This window comes from Zalophus californianus, chromosome 1 (genome assembly GCF_009762305.2).
Source record: "Zalophus californianus isolate mZalCal1 chromosome 1, mZalCal1.pri.v2, whole genome shotgun sequence".
Lineage (NCBI taxonomy): Eukaryota > Metazoa > Chordata > Mammalia > Carnivora > Otariidae > Zalophus > Zalophus californianus.
In genome coordinates, this window is record NC_045595.1 from 158,377,110 (window position 1) to 158,400,541 (window position 23,432).

At 37.9% G+C, this 23,432-nt stretch overlaps 1 protein-coding gene across 7 annotated transcripts; it reads right to left on the minus strand.

Annotated features, from left to right (window-relative positions):
* Positions 1 to 3,626: 3,626 nt before the first annotated feature.
* Positions 3,627 to 23,409, minus strand: SLC35A5 (solute carrier family 35 member A5). Of its 7 annotated transcripts, none has more exons than XM_027582909.2 (8): positions 23,149 to 23,409; positions 22,804 to 22,928; positions 22,189 to 22,337; positions 18,032 to 18,130; positions 16,564 to 16,697; positions 13,936 to 14,003; positions 6,660 to 7,440; positions 3,627 to 5,117 (listed from the first exon to the last, which is right to left on the minus strand). In XM_027582909.2, the coding sequence occupies exons 3-8, from the start codon at positions 22,316 to 22,318 to the stop codon at positions 5,049 to 5,051; spliced, it is 1,281 nt and encodes a 426-aa protein (XP_027438710.1). In that variant the 5' UTR covers positions 22,319 to 22,337; positions 22,804 to 22,928; positions 23,149 to 23,409; the 3' UTR covers positions 3,627 to 5,048. The 7 variants fall into 7 exon arrangements, with proteins under 7 accessions (XP_027438710.1, XP_027438709.1, XP_027438708.1 ...); XM_027582908.2 differs by having other exon boundaries at positions 22,840 to 22,978; XM_027582907.2 differs by having other exon boundaries at positions 22,804 to 22,978.
* Between the last annotated feature and the right edge of the window lie 23 nt (positions 23,410 to 23,432).

Consider the following 23,432-nt stretch of genomic DNA (forward strand, 5'->3'; position numbering starts at 1 on the left):
GAGCTCTTAAAGACAAATGTACCATTTTCTGGTTACATAAAAAGGGAAACTGTAACTTAAATTAATTAAGCTATTTCTAAAACATCTTCCCATTTTGAGCCAAAAATCTTTTGAATCACTTTCTGGCACAGAGCTGCAGATGTCTGAGGTTTTCCAGAGTTCTCTGCACCCTTGAGAGAACTGATGATGATGCAGCATTTCTTAAGTTTCTCTGTCGCCAGTACTTTCAAAAACTTTCAAGCTATTGACACCCATTTTGTAAAATGTAATGCTGGCATGTTCCTGATCTTACCAGGAGGTCTCATTGGGAGATTTTCAGACAACAGGACTCTTATCCTCTCTTCAAATGGTTTGGCTTTTTTTTGGGGGGGGGGGGGAGAATCTTAAATGAGCTCCACACCCAGCACAGAGCCCTACATGGGGCTCATTCTCACAACACTGAGATCATGATCTGAGCCGAAATCAAGTGATGATGCTTAACCGACTGAGCCACCCAGACGCCCCTCTCCTCAAATGGTTTTTAAGTGGTTTGTTGGCAAAAACATTGTCCAGTCACACCAAATGCCTGCACATGCAAGCAAAGACAACTTCATCATTATGCTGCAAGACAGTAGCTATTTTAACCTGCCATTGCTTAAGGCATTCCAATTTCAAAGACAGTGATGTGAAAACATAGGAGTTTTAGAGTAGATAAAATATAGTATAGCAGACCTGGATAAAATTCTCGAGTTTATTAGGAAAAACTGGGAGTTGGGAGGAAACATAATATCCTAAGTTCCTCATCTCTTAGTGAAAGGAGTTGATGACTGTATTTTAATTTTTCAAATTGATAAATTTATAAGTAAGTTTCTAAATTTGCTTTCTTAAATGTAAAAGTAATTAATGGTGATGAAATAGATTAGAAAGTTAAGTAGAATAAATGTCAAATATTACAAGAAACTTTCAAAATATCAAACCAATACCAACTTTCTCAAAAAAGTTATTGCATACTAAAGGACCAGCCAAATTACACTTAATAATTCAATAAAAATATGCAAACAACAGAGAGAACACAGATCTCATTTTCTAATCAAGTGTTATGAAAACCAGGAATTAACAAAAGTATGAATAAAAACCTCAATCCCACAGCCCTTAACTCAAAACACATTAGTTAGAAAATAATGACAATACCATATTTTAAAGTCTTTGGGGATTGGCCTAGTATATACTTACTCCAGGAAACATTTCTACTAGTTATAAAAATGTTCATTAAAAAACAAGAAAGTAAACAAATGTATTTCAAGTACCTAAGAAGGAAAAAGAACATAAAACAAATCTTAGAAAAATGGAACATAAAAGAAATGTCAATAAAATAAAAATAAGAAACTGCTTGTTAACTCATTTAAAAAAGAACAATAGTGAAGCCATTCACACACAAAACTAAGCAAATAGAACTATAGTAACAGAAGAAATTAAAAGAATTTTGAGAATGATTCAAAAATTCCTATGCAAATAAATTTGAAAATCTTGATTTTTTAGCAAAATATAAGTGAGAGAGAGGACTCAGAGTAGGACAAGGAGTAAATAGAGACTGTGGGGGGGGGGAGGGGATCAAAAAGTGCCAAGCCTAGGCAATTCTATTGGAGAGTTCTTTCAAAACTTTAGGGAACACATAAAGCTGACGTTTTAAAAATCTTTCCAGGGCACCGAGGCCAATGGGAGTTGGCAGCTTGACCCATACCACATCCGTATGGGATTGTCAGGGACATGGGCTGATAAATCCCAGCAGGATTAAATGCATTACTAGCAATGTCAGCAGGTTTCAGTTATCTTGGCAGAAGACAGGATGGTGTTTGAAGCAAGTAAAATAGCAAGTGAGGGCAAATGTTCTGCAGGTCTGTTAAGGGATTTATTGTGATTTTATTTGAGCAAAACAACCCCTTCTCACTATATTCATATTTGAATTGAAAGTTTATTGCTTTTATAGCTATGTTTCTATTTTAATTTGCAAATTTGTTTTGGTTTTCATATAAAAACTATAAGCAAGGAAGTTTATACTTCATATTACGTTTGTATGAGTTTAAATAACAGTGAAGGAGAAAAAGGCCAACACTGAGATCTGTGAGAAAAAAAAATTTTTTTCTCTTAAAAGAGTAATATGTATTACTCGATTTCAGAAAGTCAGCTGTAAGTGTTAAGAGAAGGAAAGCCACTGTCTTTCCTTTGAGTTTGGCTTTCTCTGCCTCTTCTCCACACTGGAATGGTAAGAGTTGGTGGGAAAAATCAGGACTTACATAAAAGGGAAAAGAGCCAAGGAGGACCTGGGCTGTGTTAGGTCAAGCATGTTGGGCTGTTCGGAGAAGTGCAGGGATTCCCTGCAGCTCCACAGTCTCGTCCAGCTCACATGCTGACTTCCACATGGGGAATGAGAGGCAGGCTTTAGAGCTGTAAACAAAAGAATCTGGCCATGAGTCTCCTCTGCATGTAGACCACGAAAACCTATGGCAGCAGGACACAGCTAGCCAAGGATTTGGGATCCTGGGTCTAGGCCATCTTTCCCACTACAAGCAGCATCCACATCCTGCTTCCCCTCAGGATTAAGCACATTGCTGGACCTAAGTTTGGTCCTGGGGCCAGTGACAGAGTTGGAACCAGGTAGCTGCAGGCCCAACCAAAGGCTATTCAGAAACTATGAAGCAAGCAGATTCAGCACATCAATTGTAGGTCATACCTGCTTAGAAGGGCATCTAAAAATTGGAAGGGACTTCAGAAATCATTTAGGCCAACTTCTATACCAATGAAGGAATGTCTTCTAAAACATCCTGATGGTACAACCTCTCCCTGAAAACTTCAGTGATCGAGAATTCACTACTACTCTCTACCACTCTTCAGGACCTTTTCTACTGTTGAAAAGAACCATTTGTTAGGAGCGTCTTGCTTATGAGGAAAGAATAACCGTCACCCTATAACTTTCACTGTAATTTGTTCTTTAGAGTAGGAAAGACTACTTCTTTTCCCACGTGGCAATTGTTCTTCTCCTCAGGTTATACACTTGACTCTAAGAGCACTTGAGATGATAAGCTATGGTTTCTGGACCTCTCACCTTCCAGTGATTCTCTTTTTAAAGCATTAGTGCCCACAAAGTACTACAATGCATCCACACCAGAACTTCACATTTTAGTTCCAGTTTTCATTATCCTATTAATTGGTCAGTTAACACAAGTAAAGCTGTAATTACAAATAAAAGTTGTTGTAAATAAGAAAATCAAGCTCCATGAACTAGTGAAATCTGCTATTTAATGTATGTATTTAAAGTAGGCAATACCTTTGCCTATAATATTGTTGTAATTTTTTCTGTTCTATAAGATAGATGTTTTTATATATTATAGTTCCTAAAAGTGAGGTCTTTCTATACCTGATTTCCTTACCTTTAAAATGAATTGCCATAATGATGTAATCTCCCTCTTTCACAACATGGAGGGGTATACCTATGATAAGGTGATTCTCAGTTTTGCTATTCTCAGAAGTCAAGATCTATGGAAAAAGAAAGTTTTAAAAGTTCTTTGGATTTCTTGCCGCCTCCATTTTTTGAAATGAAAATGAAAAGAACCCCATGTCCCACTTCACATGACAGTGATGACTCAAGGTACAGGTTTAATAATTATTTTATTTATAAATTTCCACCAATTCTTGCCTGTCATATTATTCCAGATATCACAGATGGATTATTTACAGTATTATCACATGTTCATCTGCATGAAAATTAGGGGAAAAAAGAGATGTATAGACTGCATGAAAACGACACCTTAAAGTTCACATCTACAGTGTAGTGCTCTGTAAACATACAGGCGTATGAGCTAGGCCTGTCTTATCTGTCTTATCACCACCATCTAGCTGCATGACCTTGGGCAAGTCACTTCTGTTTTCTCACTTTTAAATTATCTTCACCTGACTTCTCTACCTCATACTTAATTGGCTGCATGCAAAAATACCTTGAAAAATATCATGCATTTGAAGTGTCAGTATTATTACTGTACTTTATTTATTATGATGTTTCCTTGTTTTAGAGTAATACTATGAATGTTTCAGTGAAAGTCATTTGTTTCCAAAGTGACCCTCTTAAAAGGAACTCTCAGCCATTAATCTTACTGACAGTCTGTTATGATTCTGAAGCCAGTGTCTCAATTCTTTGGAATAGGGTATGATAGTAAGAACATAACAATCATAAGTTCTAATTAATAACTAATACAGTAAAATGGCTTTAGTTCTCTAAAATCTAATAATCCAAGAGTAATGAGGTCAAACCAAGGAGGAAAAAATCCACTGTGGCTTGTTTAAATGATTTAAAATCCAAGTGAGAATTGTAGTAACTGGGAACCAACTTTTACCTAAATTGAAGCTTATTTGTGTAGAAAGACATCAAAATATCATCACTGAAAATCAAATTCCCTATGAATTTCTAAAAATTAATTCTAACATTTTCTTTCTGAAAAATTGCTTCTTTGGCAAAACATTTGGTACAAACTACACTGCCCTCAAATCAGTGTTGGTCCAGATGGTAAGGTCCTGCCACCAAACTTCTTAGAGTCACATTGCTTTTTAACTGCAAAGTGAATATCTCCAGAACTTCAAAATTCAAGGGACAACCTAGGTGATATTTATAATGATACATAAGGGAAGACTTTAGCATGCAGAATGGAACTACATAATTATGAGTATCTGGCAAACTGACTGCTATTTGTGTATTTATAAGGTACAGCCAACGCGATTATTACAAGTTTTTTGGAACCCTGGAGGACAAGGAAGATAACCTGGGAATGTGTCTTGTCGATTTACCAAGTACCATTAATTCAGTCTCCATACTATTACTCCCATGTCAGTTCCTTAGAATGTTTTAGCCTTTGGGTACTCTAAGCCTTGGATGGAACTGTTTAGGGAGTGGTTACATATATGCAAAGAGTATAATGCTTTAGAAATGTTCTTGTTTATCAAAGTGAAAAGATAAATATTACACATGCTGAAAATGTGAAAATAAGGTTTCTGAGAGCTGCCAATCATTTGGGTACCAATTAGAAAGTATCTTCATCTGACTCAATATCACTTTTCGGTTTGGTAAGTCTTTCCAGTTCTTCTCCATCCTAAAAGGAAATATGAAATCAGTAATTACTTTAAAACAACACTAGAAATGTAGCATTATTTAATGATTACTAAGGAGAAACACTACTGGCAAATTTATTTCATTAAACTACAACCATAATCTAGTCAAATGAAATTAGGTAAATACTTATGTTCTTGGAAAGCTAATTTTAGACACACAATGAGATCACAAAAAATCAACATGTATCTCTGTACTTGAATTTCAAAACTAACAACTGGAACACAGTAAGGAGCACCCTCTACTGGTCTTGAAGGGAAGTAACTAGTGGTTGGAGAAATAAGTATGAACTAGGCCCTTACCTAAAATCGATATTTTTTTTTTTTTACCTAAAAATTAGGGCAAGCACTGTTATCAGACCACTGGAAAAGAATACAGGACTTTTGAAACTGTACTCTGGCTGAGATCAGGGCATTTGAGACCCACCCTTCTAATTTCTTCATCTTAAGAATCTGTTCTGTCTCTACTTCAGAGACATTACTGATGGAAGTTCCACCATGAACTAATAGGCAAGAGATAATTTTTGTGAAGTACTTAATATATTTTTTTAAAGATTTTAATTATTTGACAGAGAGACAGAGAGAGCACAAATAGGCAGAGCGGCAGGCAGAGGCAGAGGGAGAAGCAGACTCCCCGCTGAGCAGGGAGCCTGAGGCAGGACTCAAAATCCCAGGACCCTGGGATCATGACCTGAGCCCAAGGCAGACGCTTAACAACTGAGACACCCAGGCGCCCGAAGTACTTAATATTTTGTATGTTCATGAACATTGTTAAGTTTAAAGCTAGTTAGAGGAGTTTATTTCATCTTTTAAACATATATCTAACTCCTTACTTGAATCTCCAAAAGACCATTATTAATCTGCTAATACCATGACTGACAGACCTTCCTAGAAGAATTATAAGCAACTGGCAGAATACTACTAGAAAAAATTTTTCTCTTACTTATGAAGATCCTCTTGAAAACCACCTTCTTAATGAGATAAGGTCTGCCCCTCTGGCACATTGGGGTTCATGAGTAACTCAGGGAAAATCAAGGAGCCAGGACTTCCACTTATATTTAACAAGACTGACTCATGTCAAAGACCAACTTTTATTATGAATGAGGCATATTTCCCGACTATGGTGGGCTGGAAAGAGTAATGGACTAGGAGTCAAACCTCATGGGTTTAGTATGGTTCTTTTTTACGTACTATCTATAACCCACTTAGCCTCTCTGAGTCTGTTTATTCACTTACCAAACTAGAAAGACTAGACAAGATAACCTGTGGGACATCTCCCCGTTCTGTGGCTCTAGAACATACATAAGGTCCTCAAGACCGTGATTTATGCTCTTTCTCGACCCCTTACAGCATTATCACGAGCCCTTGCACACCTAAGTCCAGTGAACGTTTGTTGAATAATTGTTAAAAGTCACAGAAATCCAATACATCCTTTGCAAAATAAGCACTGACCAGTTTCTCTTCTTGTATAACCATGCGCTGACTTTGGGAGAAAGAGGCAAAAGGCAGCATCCTCACAAACTTACCCCACTGGAGCGCTCCCAGAGACTGCCGCTTAGATCTCGGACTCTTTCTTGCCTAGGTGCGAACTCCAGACCTGGAGGCTTGCTGGCTTTGTAAATAAATATGGAGAGAAGAACTGAGGGTGCTTCTAAGAAAAACTGCAGGGAGGGCCTGAAGTCAAAGACCAGGACAGACACCGTTGTGATGGTGACAGTGGTGACCTGGGCCATCAAGACGTGGAACATGTTATCCAGGAACTTGAGAATAAAAGCCACTGAGAGGCCCTGGAATGCAGTCACAAAAATAAGAGCAACTGAAAACACATTGTGGCCATAGAAGACCCCGCAGTTCTTAATCTGATCACGGTTACTGCTCTGAAGGCCCAGCGTCAGTCCGTTAAAAAGAATGCCAAAGAAATAGAGTTTGCTGTTCTGTACGAAGATGCTTTCGGCAAGCTGGTTCCCTTCCTTCAGTATCTTTTCATTGTAGATATTGGCCATTGAAGAAATAAAACACTGGACTATAATAAGTACATGGCCCAAGCCGAGATGGATGCGACTAAAAACCACGGTTGTGGTGTTCCACTTAGCTTCAGGAAAAGTCCATGCCTTTGCTGTGCAATGGCCTTTGTCGGGGCACTCGCTTCTGAAAAGGAGGCAGGCATTGGATGGGCTGAAGAAGGCATCATGATGAAATCCATGTCCTGCCAGGTTACGCTGTGAAGTCTCAGTCCCAGCAGTGAGGGCCACAATAGACAAGAACAGAATCAGGAGGGAAGCCCATTGTATCCAGCTTAGATGCCTCCTATTCAAAGAGGAAAAACAAGATTTTACTACTGTTCCCCCCCATTCCTTTCCCATATCAACTGTTCCGACTGAAAACTCAAGACACTTAAGTACTTGGTTGAATAAACTGTACCCAGTTTTTGCTAGCATTCCCAGTTCAAGTTCAAAGGAAACCCGTTGGTGTCTCTGGTGCTTAAGCACATTTTTATTCACCTTTGTAATAAATTGTCCCTTAATGCCATTCAGTCACTTCTCATTGTTAAGTTTCCTTTTAACTTTAGATTCAACTAAGTCTCCTTTTTACCTCCAGAGCTGATCGTAGACCTTTGTAACAATTTTTTACTTTGCTGGGAAGTAAGTATGGCAGATTCTCAACCTGATTTCCATGAACCTGAATTTGGAGCCTTAGAAATCCACGAATCCTTGTAGTAGGTGCCAAATCTTCTATACAGGTGAATTCTCGGCCCTGCCCCCACCAATCCCATGAGACTCTTCAAAGCTGTCAAATTTCAAAGGTATTCATGACCCAAAAAAGATTTAAGGAGGGAGTCTGCTCCTAGATCCATGGCTTAATCATAAAAGAATTTTACAGTAAACTACTGTTTGGGACAGTAAGGAAAAAAGTATTTTTAGTGTTTCAGTTTACAAAGTCTCAACAATGCTTTATTTCTTTACTTTTTTGCCTAACCACAAACTTGTATGATACAGAAGACATGCTTTATTGTCAATCTATTTGTGGATTCATTCAGTTCAACAGACATTTAAATAAGCAGCTACAATGTGCCAGGCTACTATGAGCCTGGGGAGATAAGACTTGAACTCCATCCCCAAGGAATTTACACTTTAATAGGGGAAGAGCCTTGAAACTAAACAATGCAAACATAATGTGTGACAAGTGATACACAGAACAATTGGGGCACAATAGGGAAGGAACCTTGAGTCTGTAAATGGGAGTCAGATGTTGTTTCAAAGAAAAAATGACACTTGAGGTGAAACATGAAAAATAAACTGAAATTTGCCATGTGAAATGGCAGTTGGCGATATACCCAGGCAGAGGGAAGAGTATACAAAGGCAACAAGAATGTACAATGTTGACTAAGGAAAGAGGAGCAGCTGACTCAGGTTGGGGTAGATACGGAGATCTGAAGGAGAACAAAATCTTCAAGTTTAAAGATCATCAATTAGTCAGATGAAGAAGAGGGAACACACACACATACACACGGAGAATATAAGCAAAGGAAGAAGTGTAAAGCAAAAGGTAAGAAATGGAAGTTACAAGAACTTTGGAGCATTTACTGGACACCTACTATGGGTCAGGCAATTTCTGTTCTAAGGAAGGAAAGAGTGCTCTGAGAGGTTAACGGACTTCCCTAAGGTCACATATTTATGAAAGAGCAAGGGATCTGAGCCATGGTTTGAATGTCTTCCTTTTGGACCAATGTACCCCTCAAGTACAATGTTTAAGTATAATGAGTTCCCAAGGTGCATATATAGGGAGAGGTGTCTGATTTCATCAATGCTTCCATAGAGCTTCATGAATTAAAATTTTATGTGCACAGACCAGCCTAGATAGCAGCACACACATGCACACTATCACGTCTTCTCATGTATACTTTCAAATAACCAGATCTAGCATTTAGTTATGAGGATAGCATAGCCCTAAGCCATGAGGTCAGAACCTGTGTACTAATCACATAAATTTCTAAAGGTGTAGCTGGTATGCAGTAAGTGGCAGAAAGCAAATTGATTGGAAACAGAAAAGACAGATGAAAAGTATATGCCCAACTTATAAAAATCATTATATAACCGATTATTGGACATCAAGACAAATATAATTCTATATAATATAATCTATAATTCCTTTAGCAATTTTCAATTCTGACAGCTACAGATTTTCTACTAATACTGACACTGAGAAAAAAAGAACCTAATTAAACAAAGCCTTATCCAAGTTAATCGGTACCACTGCAAATATTGCTCATTCAAGGTAACATTTTAGAAGAAGGGAAAAATTATTAAGGGTTAGGCTGAAAATGGTAGATTTTCAGCAAAGAAAATAAAGCTTAATAAATTATCCCATAAAGTCAGCTGAGGATAGGTGCTCTTATAAATGACTGTGCATGAAAGAATTTGCTTCCCACAGTTTAGTGAATGCAACAGTAGAAACTCACCTAAACGATCTCTCCACTACCCCAGTAAACAAACCATTCGGATTGCTGATTAGAGCTGAACGCTTACAACTAGAAGGCCACTCTACCTGAGGGCTTCTGCTTCCAAATGAACTCCATGCTCACAGAGTCTCTGTTCCTGTGTTTTTGCCAAGTGACCTCATTATTGTAATTAGATATTTAATGATTACATAAATGATAAATTATGAGCAAAAGGATTACAGTTTTTATGAAAAGTTGAATGCTCCGGAAGATTAATTAAAGGCAAATTACTTGCAAGATTAACCTGTCTTCAAACTGGGTACAGATGAGCTAATTATAAGATTAGGAAATAAATAATAAAAATCTACAATAATCTACCCTAAAAGTATTTTTAAGAATTTGTTCTACTTTAAAGAAACTGAAACCAGAAAGCATGGATGATGTATAATGAATGTAGCTTCAAGAAAGAAGCCAAAAAAAAACTACAATCAGCAAATCCCACACATTTCAAAGGCAAGGCCTGAGCTCTTCAAAACATTGATGAATGGACATTTACACATCTTAAGCTGTTCAAGGTATTTTTTTTTTAATGATTCACCACTTTGAGTTTTCCTAATAACTCAAAAATTAAGTCCAAATTGTGTTAGATAAGAGCATCTCTACCATACTGGTGACAGTAAAACAGGACAGAACATGAAAATAAAGTGGAAAGACTCACAGGACTTTAAAAAAAAATTGTACATAAAACATTTCTTAGCACAGACAGTGACCAGTGGCATATTTATAACAGGAACTTACAAAAGAGAGTTATCAAGTGAATGATTTTGAAGAAATGCTTGTACCAGTGAGTGGCACTTTTTTTTTTTTTTGCTTATTTGGAGAGTAACTAAACGTTACCATAACTTCTAAGACACCCATCATGTGTCAAAATGTTTTTCATTGATTTTTTTTTCCCAACAGCTTCCTTTTGAAGATATCAGAGAAATTTATATACATTTTTCTAGATAAAAGTGCTTGTTTGGTTATCTTCTGCCCCCAGATCTCAATGTTCAGGTTGATACTATTTCCTAAAGTCTAATTAAACAAGATAGTACAACTTTGCCAAGCCTTAATAAGGCTCCAAGGCATAATGCCTGCCACCAGTTTCCACTGTGGACCAGTGGCTATACTTCAAAGAACAAATCTACACATTCACATGGGGTTTCTCCTGAACATCCGGTAAGATACTTGATTGGTGCTATTTTTCTTTCTACCACTTTCAAATTCTTCCAACTAATTTTTGCATTAGTCACTGGTCTTCCTTTTTCCTACCTGTGTAGCCTTATACTCTTTGTATGAGAAAGGTATTTGATGGCTCTGCTAGAGTCAAGTATAAAACAAGAGCTTTCATATTCTAAACGTAGGGGGCTGGGAGGATAGGGTAACAGGGGGATGGGCATTAAGGAGAACACATGATATAATGAGCACTGGGTATTACATACAACTTGAACTCTACCTCTGAAACCAATATACTATATGTTAACTAATTGAATTTAAATTAAAAAATATTCTAAATGTAAAATGAGTTATTTATGGCAAACACATTAAGAATATGTAATAAGACTCAAGCTGCTACTCCTGGGTCAAAATTTTATTGTTAAGGGCAAAAGAACATTAAATGGCTCACAAAGAGTAGACTGAATAAGGAAAACCAAACAAACAACATATGCCACCAATGACAAAATGATCAAAATAGAACAAAGTTGATTTAAAATGTAATAATAGATAATACAGTACTTGGAAGACATTCTCATAAAAGACAGTATTAGATTTATTATATTCTTTTAGCAATATTAAAACTAGCTTCAGTGCTGATTTGTGAATCAGTCAAATTAAGACCCCCTCTAGGAGCCAAGTTACTGCCTGCAAAAATAATAAAAATGGAGTGATTTTATTGTCTATTTAATTAACTTGGAAGGATTCAAAACAAAGAGATTAACAACAAAGCAAATACATGCGTAAGAATATTACTGCTCTGAATATTAAGAGATAAAATATGGGCAAAAGCTTCTTGGAACTTTAGTTCATAACATTAATTATTATTAAAACTAGCAACAATATAACAATGTTATTATAATTAAGTTTTCAGTATAATCAGATTCAGATTTGGTTACACTAAGAACTTTCTTAATATAGTTTAATGCTTAAAAATTTAAGAGGGCCATCTCTGCCCATGTGCTAGCTGTCTTAGCCTGACAGGGGCAGTTCACTTTGAGTTGGTCCCTCTGCCTCTAACCTTGCTGCCCCACATGCTCCCTCCCCTGTGGTCAAAGCCACCTAAATGCTGCAAAATGCCTGGTGGCTCTGGGCCCTAGGCACAGACTCAGCTTGAGATGAATCTCCTGATGAACCGGGACAATAACTCCTGCCTCCTGGGGTTGCTGTGGAGTTAAGCCTAGCTGGGGAAAGGCCCTCGGCTCAGCCCTTGGCCCAGCCCTTGGCCCTGAGGAGTCTTTATTGTGTTATCTTCTCACTGTCCAACTGAAAGCCTGCCTGCCCTGTTGCCTACAAACCAGTCGGCCAGCCCTGGATAAGGCCTTTCTGAGAGGCCCTGACCTCTGAGCCACAGCTCATGCTTTGGAGTAAATTAAAACAAACAAAAACAAAAAAAATATTATATACAATTAAGGGCACAGCTAGAGCTATGGGCCAATTCCAAATCTGGCAATACATTTTTGCTTTGGCAAATTCAATTTTAAATTGATATAATCTTGGGCGCCTGGGTGGCTCAGTTGGTTAAGCAACTGCCTTCGGCTCAGGTCATGATCCTGGAGTCCCGGGATCGAGTCCCGCATCGGGCTCCCTGCTCGGCGAGGGGCCTGCTTCTCCCTCTAACCCTCCCCGCTCTCATGTACTCTCTCTCTCATTCTCACTCTCTCAAAATAAATAAATAAATCTTTAAAAAAAATTGATATAATCTTGACACAATACTTATGTATTGTATAATGTAGGTATAATACCATGTGTACCCACATAAACTGTCATTTCACAGAAAAAAAAATTTTACTTAAAAAAAAGCCAACATGTTTTTGAGACCCCTTTATGAGACTCCCTTATCAAATAATGAACCTTCTATTATATGGCAGGGCCAATTTTATTCCTCCACGAACATGCACCTCCAATTTTATCACAGGAATCAATATAAAGATATTACTGCTTATATATAACATATATATATATCTCAGAAGCCAACTTTTTATCCTATAAAGTGACTTTTGTTGATTTTAAAGACTTCAAAACATTTTGGAATTAGCATTCTTTAATTTGCTAGTTGAATTATTGTCACAATTCATAAATGAAGAACCTGCAAATTTCAGTGCACTCTAACTTTTAACCTGGATGAAATATAATGTTTGTTTTTTTTTTTCCTCATCTCTCACATCAACTGTTAAATTGAATGCTTCCTCAGGATAAAAGAAAGTCTTTCAAGATTCCATATAATCAATGTACTGAATCCATCATGGATTCAACAAATATTAACTGAGTGCCTATATACTAAGCCATTCAACCTTCTGTACACACAAATTATGAAAGCACATACTATGACATGGCACGAGAAATAAGAAATTAAAAGGGGAAGTGAACGCAAAATTAAAAAAAAAAACAATCACAACAAATATAACAAGAAGTTAATTTTATTTTTATCATCATCACGTAACAAATTAAACTGGAGTTAAATACCCAGATCCCATTATACCTTAGAATATTCTGGCCTTCGCTTGGTAGCAGAGCCTGTTTACTTAAAAATGTTTATTTTATTCAAAGGTCTTCCTGGAGAAAGGAAACACTGGTGATAGCATTTTTTAAAAGTTTAAAAATCTATCATTCCTATTAATCGTACTTTTGACTAGATTCCTCATGCAAATCCTCTGCCAATCAGAGCTTAAATCATGTACTCATCTCAAGTAGTTTAATAAGGAATTTGCCACTCTTTATCATCTCCAAACTACAAATAACAAATGCATTAACAATATTTAGGAACTTCTTGGTTCCCTACTAAAGTATAGAGATCTTGGGGCGGGGAGAGCCCATCAATTCTTTGTTGAAAATCTGGCACTAAAAACTAAAATAAGCTGGTCAATTATTTATTTATTTTTTTGAGATGCTAAGAAAAAACTTTTCATACATCTAGTTGCAAAGATTTAGATGTGCCAGCACTAGAGCTGGTTTCTAGATGGGTTAACCAATTTGTCCAAAACACAAAGCCAGTTAGGAATAAAATCTCGGCCCTGGGATTCGGAGGGTTCAGTGCTCTGGGTATATCATCTGAAATAAGGCTGTGCTGTTTTAAAGTATGATATATGATATCAGAGCTAGTTACTTACTTCAGCACTATCCTGAATAGAAGAGCTGTTGTTATAATGCTAAAATTTGAGAAGATAACAGCCATGGCCTAGAAAGAAGGAGAAGATAGAGTTACAATCCAAACAAAGTAGTGACTTCAGAAATCTCCCAGCTCTCTGGTTCACCTGATAAAAAGAGCTTTTTGATCAAAAACCTGAGGGGTTATTAGGGCAGCTATTTCACTAGAGGATTAAATTCCATTTTTATTGGTTGTTAAATGTATGCAGATATGACCAAATTATTGTATAGGCTTTGAAAACATGCTTAAATTCAGCAAATGCCTGTGTAAATAATCTGTATATGCAGATCTGGAAATGCTTAGAACTCTAAATGTTCAGGTCTAGAAATAACAGCTACCTTGCTTATGAAGCATACTTTTTCAAGCTCTTCAAGTGCTTTATAGATTTTTCACACTATTTCCAGGGGTGGAGGGAAGGCAAGTAGTGTTAGGCCCATTTATACAGTAAGAAAATTGAGGTACAGGTTTTTAAGCATCTTTACTATTGTAGGAATTCAATCAGTTCTCCTGGTTGAACTGCAGTGACTCAGTACCAGTGATTCAATACCAAATTCCTATTTGACAGTCCTTTGATTTATTCATATTGTTCTCAACACTTAGAAATGTGTTAGCCAGATTTCATAAAGGTCTCTTTTCATGAATTCAGTCATATTTCACATATGAGATATTAATCTGAACATGTATATACTTTGGCTCGGAAAGTATGAAATTTCATCATTGCTCCCCATGATTGGATCTGACAATATTAACAATTTTTAAAAACAAATCCTACTTGTTTACTTCACTTTGCCTTTTTCCTTGCTGTCAGTTTAAGGTGACTGAACTCCAAAGAGTATTTTTCAATAGTCTTATATAACCAGCAAACATGGCTACCATGTAGGTGAATTAAAGAAATAAGAATAAATCCAATAAAAACCAGCAAAAATTCCAAGAATATAACATTGTTGTTTTTCTATTGAATTTCTTATGGGAAGCACTGTTTTAAGGATTTCTCAGTGTCCTCTGGAGACAAATGTTTATGAACCCCTGCGTAGGAGAAGAGTAAGAGCTGAGGAGGAAAGTAAGTGGCTGGTAAGAGGGAGGAGGCAGTGGCTCTGATCAATCACAGTAACAGTGCACATCACCTAACCAAGCAGCCTGGCTGCCCTGGTGAATTCTGAAACTGCTTCCCATGCAAGAGCAGAAATAAACGAAACACCAGAGCTCTCTGCCCCAAAACTTCCATGCATCTCTAATTCTTTCCAACTAGACTTGGGCACAGCAATATACAGAATATGCCATGTGACTGATTTTGTAAGATCTGTGGTTGTGCACCATCAGGAAGGAAGAGCAAAGCAATAAGCTGGAAGAACAAGGAAGCTGCAATCTTGCTTTCATACTGAGGAGAGAGGAAAGGGATATAAATTTAGAGCTGACCTAAATAAAATACAACAACTATGTACTCATTGATGCGAAAAATTATGTTGTTGGGTAAAGGAATTCTCAGATCTGAAAAACAAAGTGGAAGAATGTAAGAGAACACATTCTAATATTCAAAACACTTACTAATAACATGGATCACACAGCTGAAAGGAACTTCAGGTGATCACCTGGCCCAGGTTCCTGCCTTTGGGTTGGTATGGTATTCTAATGTTATTCTATTTTACAGACGGGCAACTGACACAGTACTTGGGGGTTGCCTAATACACAGCTTCTAAATTGTGCAAAAGAATCAAATTCCTGTTTTCTACTTAGTGCTCCACGGATCTCTCCTTCTTGTCCCACTCTCAAACTGATTTGGCTATATTTAAGAAGCTTCAGATAGAGACCTAGTGCCAATAAAAATCCTATTTATCATCAAAATGTCTGCATATATTCTTTAAAGAAACTTAAAACACATTTTGGCAACAATGGCAATAGAAATCTTCATTTTATAAAATATTAGGGGAAAATATACACATGCCCCAAAGTGAGTAATATGTAAAAGCAGAAGACCAAATTTTAATTCCGATTACGAATGGATTTCTCAATTGGCATGGAGGATGCCAAGAGAGATGAGAAACATCCCTAGTATTATCAGGTATAGATAGCATTTATAGCTGGGAAAAAGTATTTTCTACCTTTAAGGAACTTGTTGGTTAAATGATAGGACTAACAGAAAAAGAAAAAAAGATCATACAAACAGAATGCAGGTATTACATTAAAGCAGGTATAGGACAAAGTAGTGCACTGAGTACATGATTTTCTGAGTTAATCATGGAAATCTGTTTGGAGGTACTAAATGCTAAAGTTAATGGAGGCTGGTGACCATAGGATGGCTCAGCAAACAGGCAGACTGACTAAGGTTACACACAGAGATGGCTCCACATTCACTGGCCAGGGACCAGCTCCTGCCAAACAGTCAGCACAGCTTTCTACAGCAATCTTTAACAGAGAGAGAATGTGGCAAGCAGATTGGTAATTCCGTATTCAGACGATTCTGGTCAAACCTCAGGAAGACCACTGGGGGCAAAGAAAAACTAACACTGACAATGAAAATGATAAAAAAGATTAGTTCTGGGATTCATTTCTCTGTATTTTTCCAGTGCTATTTTCTATCATATTTACTTACAGGCTGAAGGTAGGAAATGACATAGAAGACGATCAAATTATCCAGGAAATAAAGAAAGGCAGGGATGGACCACTTCATGAAATTAGAGAATTCCTTCCAGGAAGCACATCTCAAGTTTCTACTTTGATGATCTTCTAAAGAAAGAAAGACAGCAATAAACAAAGGATCCTGATGAATGCCCATATTTTTAGAGTTGTATTTGATTACTGATACAATTCTTTGAGGCTTTATGAACTTGCTTTCATCAGTGACTATTAGCCTTAAGAAATTAAAGGCAATGTAGGATTTCATATTATCTCTCTTTCTTCAGCCCACCAACTACCATGCCTCATCACTGACAATCAGCAACACCCTTAGGAAAACCTAATTCCTGTTAACTTGAAACATCACTTGGAACATCTCAGGATACTTAAGGTTTCTCTTACTACTATGAGAGCCTAAAGCCAAGAGAGAGAGCTAGATGTTAGAACATAGAGGAAAAAAAAAAATCAAGCATTTATGCTGGGATTTTCTTCCCCCTCGGGGGGGGAGGGGCGAATCAGGAAAAGACGATACCAGGCAAAAATTTATAATATGGGAGTAGAGAAAATTAAATTTTACTAATCTTCATATGAGTTATGATCCCATCTCTAGATTTCCAGAAACTTAGGAAGGTACCATAACAAGAGAATGTAAAATAACCTGCAAAAATAGAAAACAATTTAAATATAAGCCCTGCAAATAACACATAAATTTCATGAGATTAAGAAATGTATTCCAACTAGAAACTTTGCACAAATTGAAACTTTTAAGAATAAAAAGAAATCTTCCTGAAAAAGACAGTTAATACTTTAAATTCTATGTTTACCTCACATGTGAGGGCAAAGCATAGAATGTGCTAAGGCTCAAGAATTGGGCAACTAAGGTGGAGAATTAATACATAATACATATGAAGAGCCACAAAAGGCCAGATGTTTTAGATGTGAGGAAGGAATGAGTATCTCTCCTCGATAATTGATGAAATTGGAAGTCAGGGAAGTTAAAATAATCTGCCCCAGAATATAGTCTCTCTGACTCCAATCCACTATACTACCACCCCTGTAGGAAATGGGGGCTGTTTGGCAATATGCTACATATCAAATCAGACAGCAGTGATTCAGAAAATCCTGAACTTGAATAAAAACTAACTCGCTGTGTGACCCAACAAAGGAACAAGTAACAAGGTAGAGCAATGGCCAAGACATGAGGAAAACGTGGGCTGGAGTCCTGGCCCCTGCCCCTTCCTACCCACCACTGCATAGCATTTTCTCTTTGGGCCTGTTTCTCCACTTGCAAAACAGTGGTGATCATACCTAAGTTTGTATGTTAGTGTCCTCACATATATAAAATTAGTGGGCTAGACTAAATGACATTGAATGTTCCTTTCAGTTTTAAAATGTTTTGATTCTGTGATTTTTTAACAAGTATAGAGTACCACTTCAAGACTTACCTTTCTTTACAACCCAGAATGACACAAGCATGCAGAAAACTAGCTTCACCAATTCTGAGCACACATTCACAGTAGTTGGAAGATAATCATACTTGTTTTCTGAAATGTAACAAATTTTTTTAACTATAAATTTTGTTCTACATAATGCTTATATACAGTTAATAATTTATAGCTGTTTCTAAAAGCTGGATTTTAATACTGGTTATATTAAACTTCATCCAGTTGGCTTTGTTCTCTCTTGGATTTTTTAATCCGTTCACCTAATGTATTAGCCATCCTTATGACATTCAGTGTTTTATTATTCTTGAGTTTGATTAACAGCCTTCTGATGTTTTCATCCAAGTTACTGATAAATATGTGGAGGAGGTTAAGGCTATGGGCAAAGAAGACTTTGGGGTATGGCATTAGAGATGGGCTTCTAAAATGACCACTAATTAGCATTCAGGGCCTGACTCCTCAAAAGCTATGACTTTATCTGGCTGAATTAGGACCCGGCTCATGGTTCCTCTTGTGTGACTTGCCTGCCTTGCTAGAATCAAGGTACACAGTCTGTGATATTCCCTTAGAGTAGTCCCATCTGTTTCGCATCGTGGCATGCATAGGAAACAGTATTTGTTTGGCACTCTGGGATAAACAGTACACTGGGGTAAAAGAAGGAAGCTATTAGAGCCAAGAGGCAAGTGCCCAGGGCTCTGGCTACCTCTAGGGCTGGGAGGAAATATCTGACATAATCCAAACCCACTGACGAGTTGGGAAGATAGTTCTTAACTTACAAGTCAATTTAATTAGGAAATGAGGTTAGGTCAGTTTGCCTTGGTCTTAGCTGTTACCTCTATCTATTCCAAATGCTGACAAACAACTTGCTGTACAATTTTGCCATGAACAACAAACTTTGTTAGGTCCTATTTTAAGGAATGCATTTCCCCCCTTTCGAAACATTTGCCTGTTTCCCTTGGTCATGATATGAAAAACCAAAACTGGCCAAGTACAGAGGGAAAATGCCAACTCAGCATTCTTTCTATCCAGAACACCTTTTTTCTTTTTTCTGCGGTTTCCCTTGACCTTCTCAACATAAGCATAGTCAATTCTTTGTTTATCTAGATCCTGCTGCACTACCTGTAAACCTTTATAGCAGTACTTGTCCCACTGTATTATAGTTACTTCTGTGTATGTCTTACCTTAGAATGTAAGCTTCTTATGAGAAAGGGCCCACGTTAGTCATCTTCATATAACTGGCAGGTAACAGTATTCTGCATGTAATAAATGTTCACCTGAATTTAATACTTGCCTGTTAAACTTTCTCCATCATTCGAAGCCTCATTAAAACTTCTCCTCCCTTCTCTGAGCTTAAAGCTAGGCTGAGATCACACTCTACTATCTGCTAATAATTACTTTGCACTGATTTCTATGATACACACAAGCGAACATGCACACAACAAGAACGGGGGAAAGGCCTTCAGATTACAGCTCTCAAATTCTTGCCACTGCTCTAGAACTCACTTTGGCTTTTATTTATTTTTAAATTATATTTCTGTCATAGTAGATCCCAAACTGTGACTCAGCATCACATTGGGCCTCCTTACGCTTACCTTCTGCCCTCGCTCATACACCTTATTTACACTGCATCCATCCTTACTGGGCTCCCTTTAGTCCAAAGAAAGGGGCCATGATCCCTTATGACCCATTCTCCCCTTTAAAAATTTCCTTTCTCTTCAGGAACTCTGCTCCAATAAGTACTTTCTCTGTCTTCTATTAACTGGCGTCCCCCCTTGGCCTGTAAGTATGCTCAAACTGTCCTATCCAAAAAAAAAAAACACAAAATATAAGCTCCTACCCCTGCCCCAGCTACCATACTTTCTCCTTCTTTCCCTAAAATAGCACCAACATTCATTATGTCCCTTTTACCCACTTTCCATTCAGGTCTTATTCCCAAGCAATCTGGTTTCTGATCCCATCACTTTATTCAAACTACCTAGTCTCTGAGATTACCAAACATCTTCTAATTACTAATTCCAAAGGGCACGCTTTAATCCCTATCTTATTATGATACTATTTCCTTTGTCTCCAAACTCATTTCCTTCCCTTCTATAAGTCATGTGCATTTAGTTCTCTTATTTCTCTAAGGATTCTTTCTTAACATCTGAGTGTCGGCATGGCTCTTAAATGTTGGCATTCCTAGTAATTCTATCCTTGGCTCTTATTTTCTCCTTCTGCATGCTTACCCTGAATGAGCTCTCTGCTCCTATGGCTGTAAATGTCAATTTAATATTAATGTCTCCAAATCTGTATTCTGCAACATTTAATGCTCACTAAACATATCCACATGAATAACTACCTCCTATGCATGAATTTAATTGGTATTTCCTTCACATATGTGATGTGCTAGATAGTGCAGAATGTCACAATGAACAAGGACATAGCTCCTGGCCAGGAGGGAAGGTACCTAACTAAAACTCTGTAATCTTTCTGAATTCTGGCCAACCTGCTTCTTCCTACTAATAGCTTCCATCTGAGCTGAGAACACCATCAATCTACTTAGCACCCCAAACCAGAAACCTTTGAGCTATATAGTATTTCATGTTCTTTAGTCTCCATATTCAATACATTCTCTGAGTCCTGGCTTTTCTATGTTTAGAGTATTTTTTTTTAATCTATCCTCTCTTCTCTATTTTTACCTCAAAAGCCTTGGTTAGTCTTCTTCATCTCTGGCTTGAATTTGCAATAACCTCAACTGGCTACTCTGCTTCCAGTCTCTTCCCGAGTCCATCCTCTATCCTGCTACCATAACAGTCTCTCTCACTTTGTTTATAATCTTCAAGCATTCCCACGCCCCAGACTCTAGGGCCTAGAGAATAAAGTCAAAGTTCCAGCTCCTTAGCATGGCATATGAAGTCCTTAAGTATCTGATCATAACTTTCCCCTATGGTCAAGCACCCCTTGCCCCTCTCCTCCAAGTCTTTAAAATTTTGCTCAGTAATTCTGAAGTACATGTTCTCACAATTCATTCTTTTTTTTTTTTTTAACGTATCTATTCATTTTTATGGATTGTTGCTTCTGTTCTGAATACCCCTGCCCACTGGTCTTCTTGTGGATCAACTTCACCTTATCAGGGAGTGTTCCCTGATCCCTTTGCACTCCATACCATCCTCTCCCAGATAGAATATATCACTTCCTAATCTAAACTATCTCTGCATCTTTGATATAGAACTGCATTTATTCTACCATATTTTCATGATGTTTCACACGTACAGCTCTCCTAATAAACCGAGTTCTTGAGAACAATGTCTATGTCTTGCACACTTTGAACACTGCTACTTAATACTTGGCCTAGTGCCCAAGAGATAAATGTTAACCAAAGTAGAGACTTATATACACATCGGACTCCACAAGCAAACCATTAAGGGTCGTGATGTCATGACTTTGTGTGTCTTCAATAACTAGTGAAAGGTTCTCAATACAGCTCTGTAGAATTAAACTGTTTATCTAAACACAAATTCCTACATTAAAAAAAAAAAAACAGAAGGGGCACCTGGGTGGCTCAGTTGGTTAAGTGTCTGATTCTTGATTTCGGCTCAGGTCATGATCTCAGGTTCTTGAGATCAAGCCTTGCACTGGGCTCTGCACCACACATGGAGCCTACTTAACAGTCTCTCTTACCCCCTTCCTTTGCCCCCTCCCCGACACCATGCACACACAAGCTCTCTCTCAAAAAAACAAAAAAAAACCCAACCAGAAGACTTCTTGAGCTAATAATTTCAAAGCTAATAATCTCTACTGAAACACTGGTATAGTAATTAAGACAGTACCTCACAAATGCCAAGTGACCATATATATCCTATTTCAAAGTAAGTTATAATTACACGTACTGCTACAGACCCAGAGATATCTGTTGATTAAAGCAACAGTCAGATGTTATTATCTGTTCTCTAAAGGGCTCAGCATTGCACTTGACTAATCCAAATTTCACTCAACATCAAACATTTTTCTTGCTCAGGAATGAAAAGTTACAAAATCAAATTTAAACAGACTTTATCGTTTACATGAACCAGAGTACCTGAAAGGGTATTATCTCTACTTTACACATAAGGAGACCAAACACAGGAGACATAATGTGTGATTAGATAGAAGTGCTCCATATATTCCAAGTCTTAACTTACCTTCATTGGCTGAATATTTTACCAGTAGGATTCGACTTGAGCTTAAAGCAACGAATATGGTGCCTAACAGGAATGTATACATTGTCGACAAGGAGCAGAACATGGGATGACCATACCACTTGCTTTCCATTCCACTGTTTTTTAATTGCCTTAAAGAAAAGAACATATTCGTGAGCAACGCTGCAGGCAGATAAAGCATAGCACAAAGACCACTGATTAGTGAAGAACAGAAAAGAAATGATGTAGATGTCTGGCTATGGTTATATCAAAACCAAGAAAATTGAGAACAAGAGGAAACAGGGAAAAAAATGAAAGTCAGAATTTGATAGGAGGGGAAACTCGAGAGACATAAAAGGCAGTGCCTGATTGTAAGTGTTGCCCAAAGTAGCAAGTGAGCAACTGACACTCTGGGGCTGCGGAATTCTGCAGAAAGCAATTTTAACTTCCATTCCTATTAGCAACTTTGCTCTAGAGGAAGAGAATTTCAGATTTCTATTATTCTCCTCAGTAGCAGCTCTTCTCTCAAAGTGGGAAAAGGTCTTGCTGGGAAAGCTTTCGTTACAATAATAAGCCAAATGTAAATATTTGAAACAGTGCTGTGAATTTATACTTAACTAGTGGTAAAAGCAAAGAGAGCTTAAAAATCAATGCCTCTAAGGTCGTCTTTTTGATACGTTGAGGAAACCTCCAGGCAGGGTAACTCCTCCAAAGCCTCCCACGGCAGGGATGGTGCACAGGGCCTGGAACATCGGGGACAGACGGGCTTGAAACGTCGACACGGACAGCCCACCTGCGCGCAAGCGTAGAGGTCAAAGACGTACCTCCCCTACGCTAGGAAGGCAGGTTTCCCTCAACGGGGGGGGGGGGGAATCCTTCTTGTCACATGCGCAGTAGGAATCTCGAGCGGAGCGCCCTCCCCTCATACGCACGCGCATTTGTTTGCCAGATGGGTGAGGTTACCTCTGTCCGGCCGAAGGGTTTTTAGTGGAGCATGCACATCCTAGAGCTGATGCAGTAACTGTGTAGGTCCGCAGAAGCAGCAGTAACTTTTAGGGTTCATAGTTGGGGAAGCTATGGGAAGGAAAGAAAGGCTAAAAAGCCTCTGCCCCGGAGCCTCCTGTTCCGAACAAAAAGCACAATAACGTCCCAACAGAAAAAGAGCCGACCTGATACCCATTGCGCAGGCGCGTTCAGTGTTACGCTTCCGGAAGGAGGGGAGAAGCGGCCTGAGCCCGCCCCAGCGC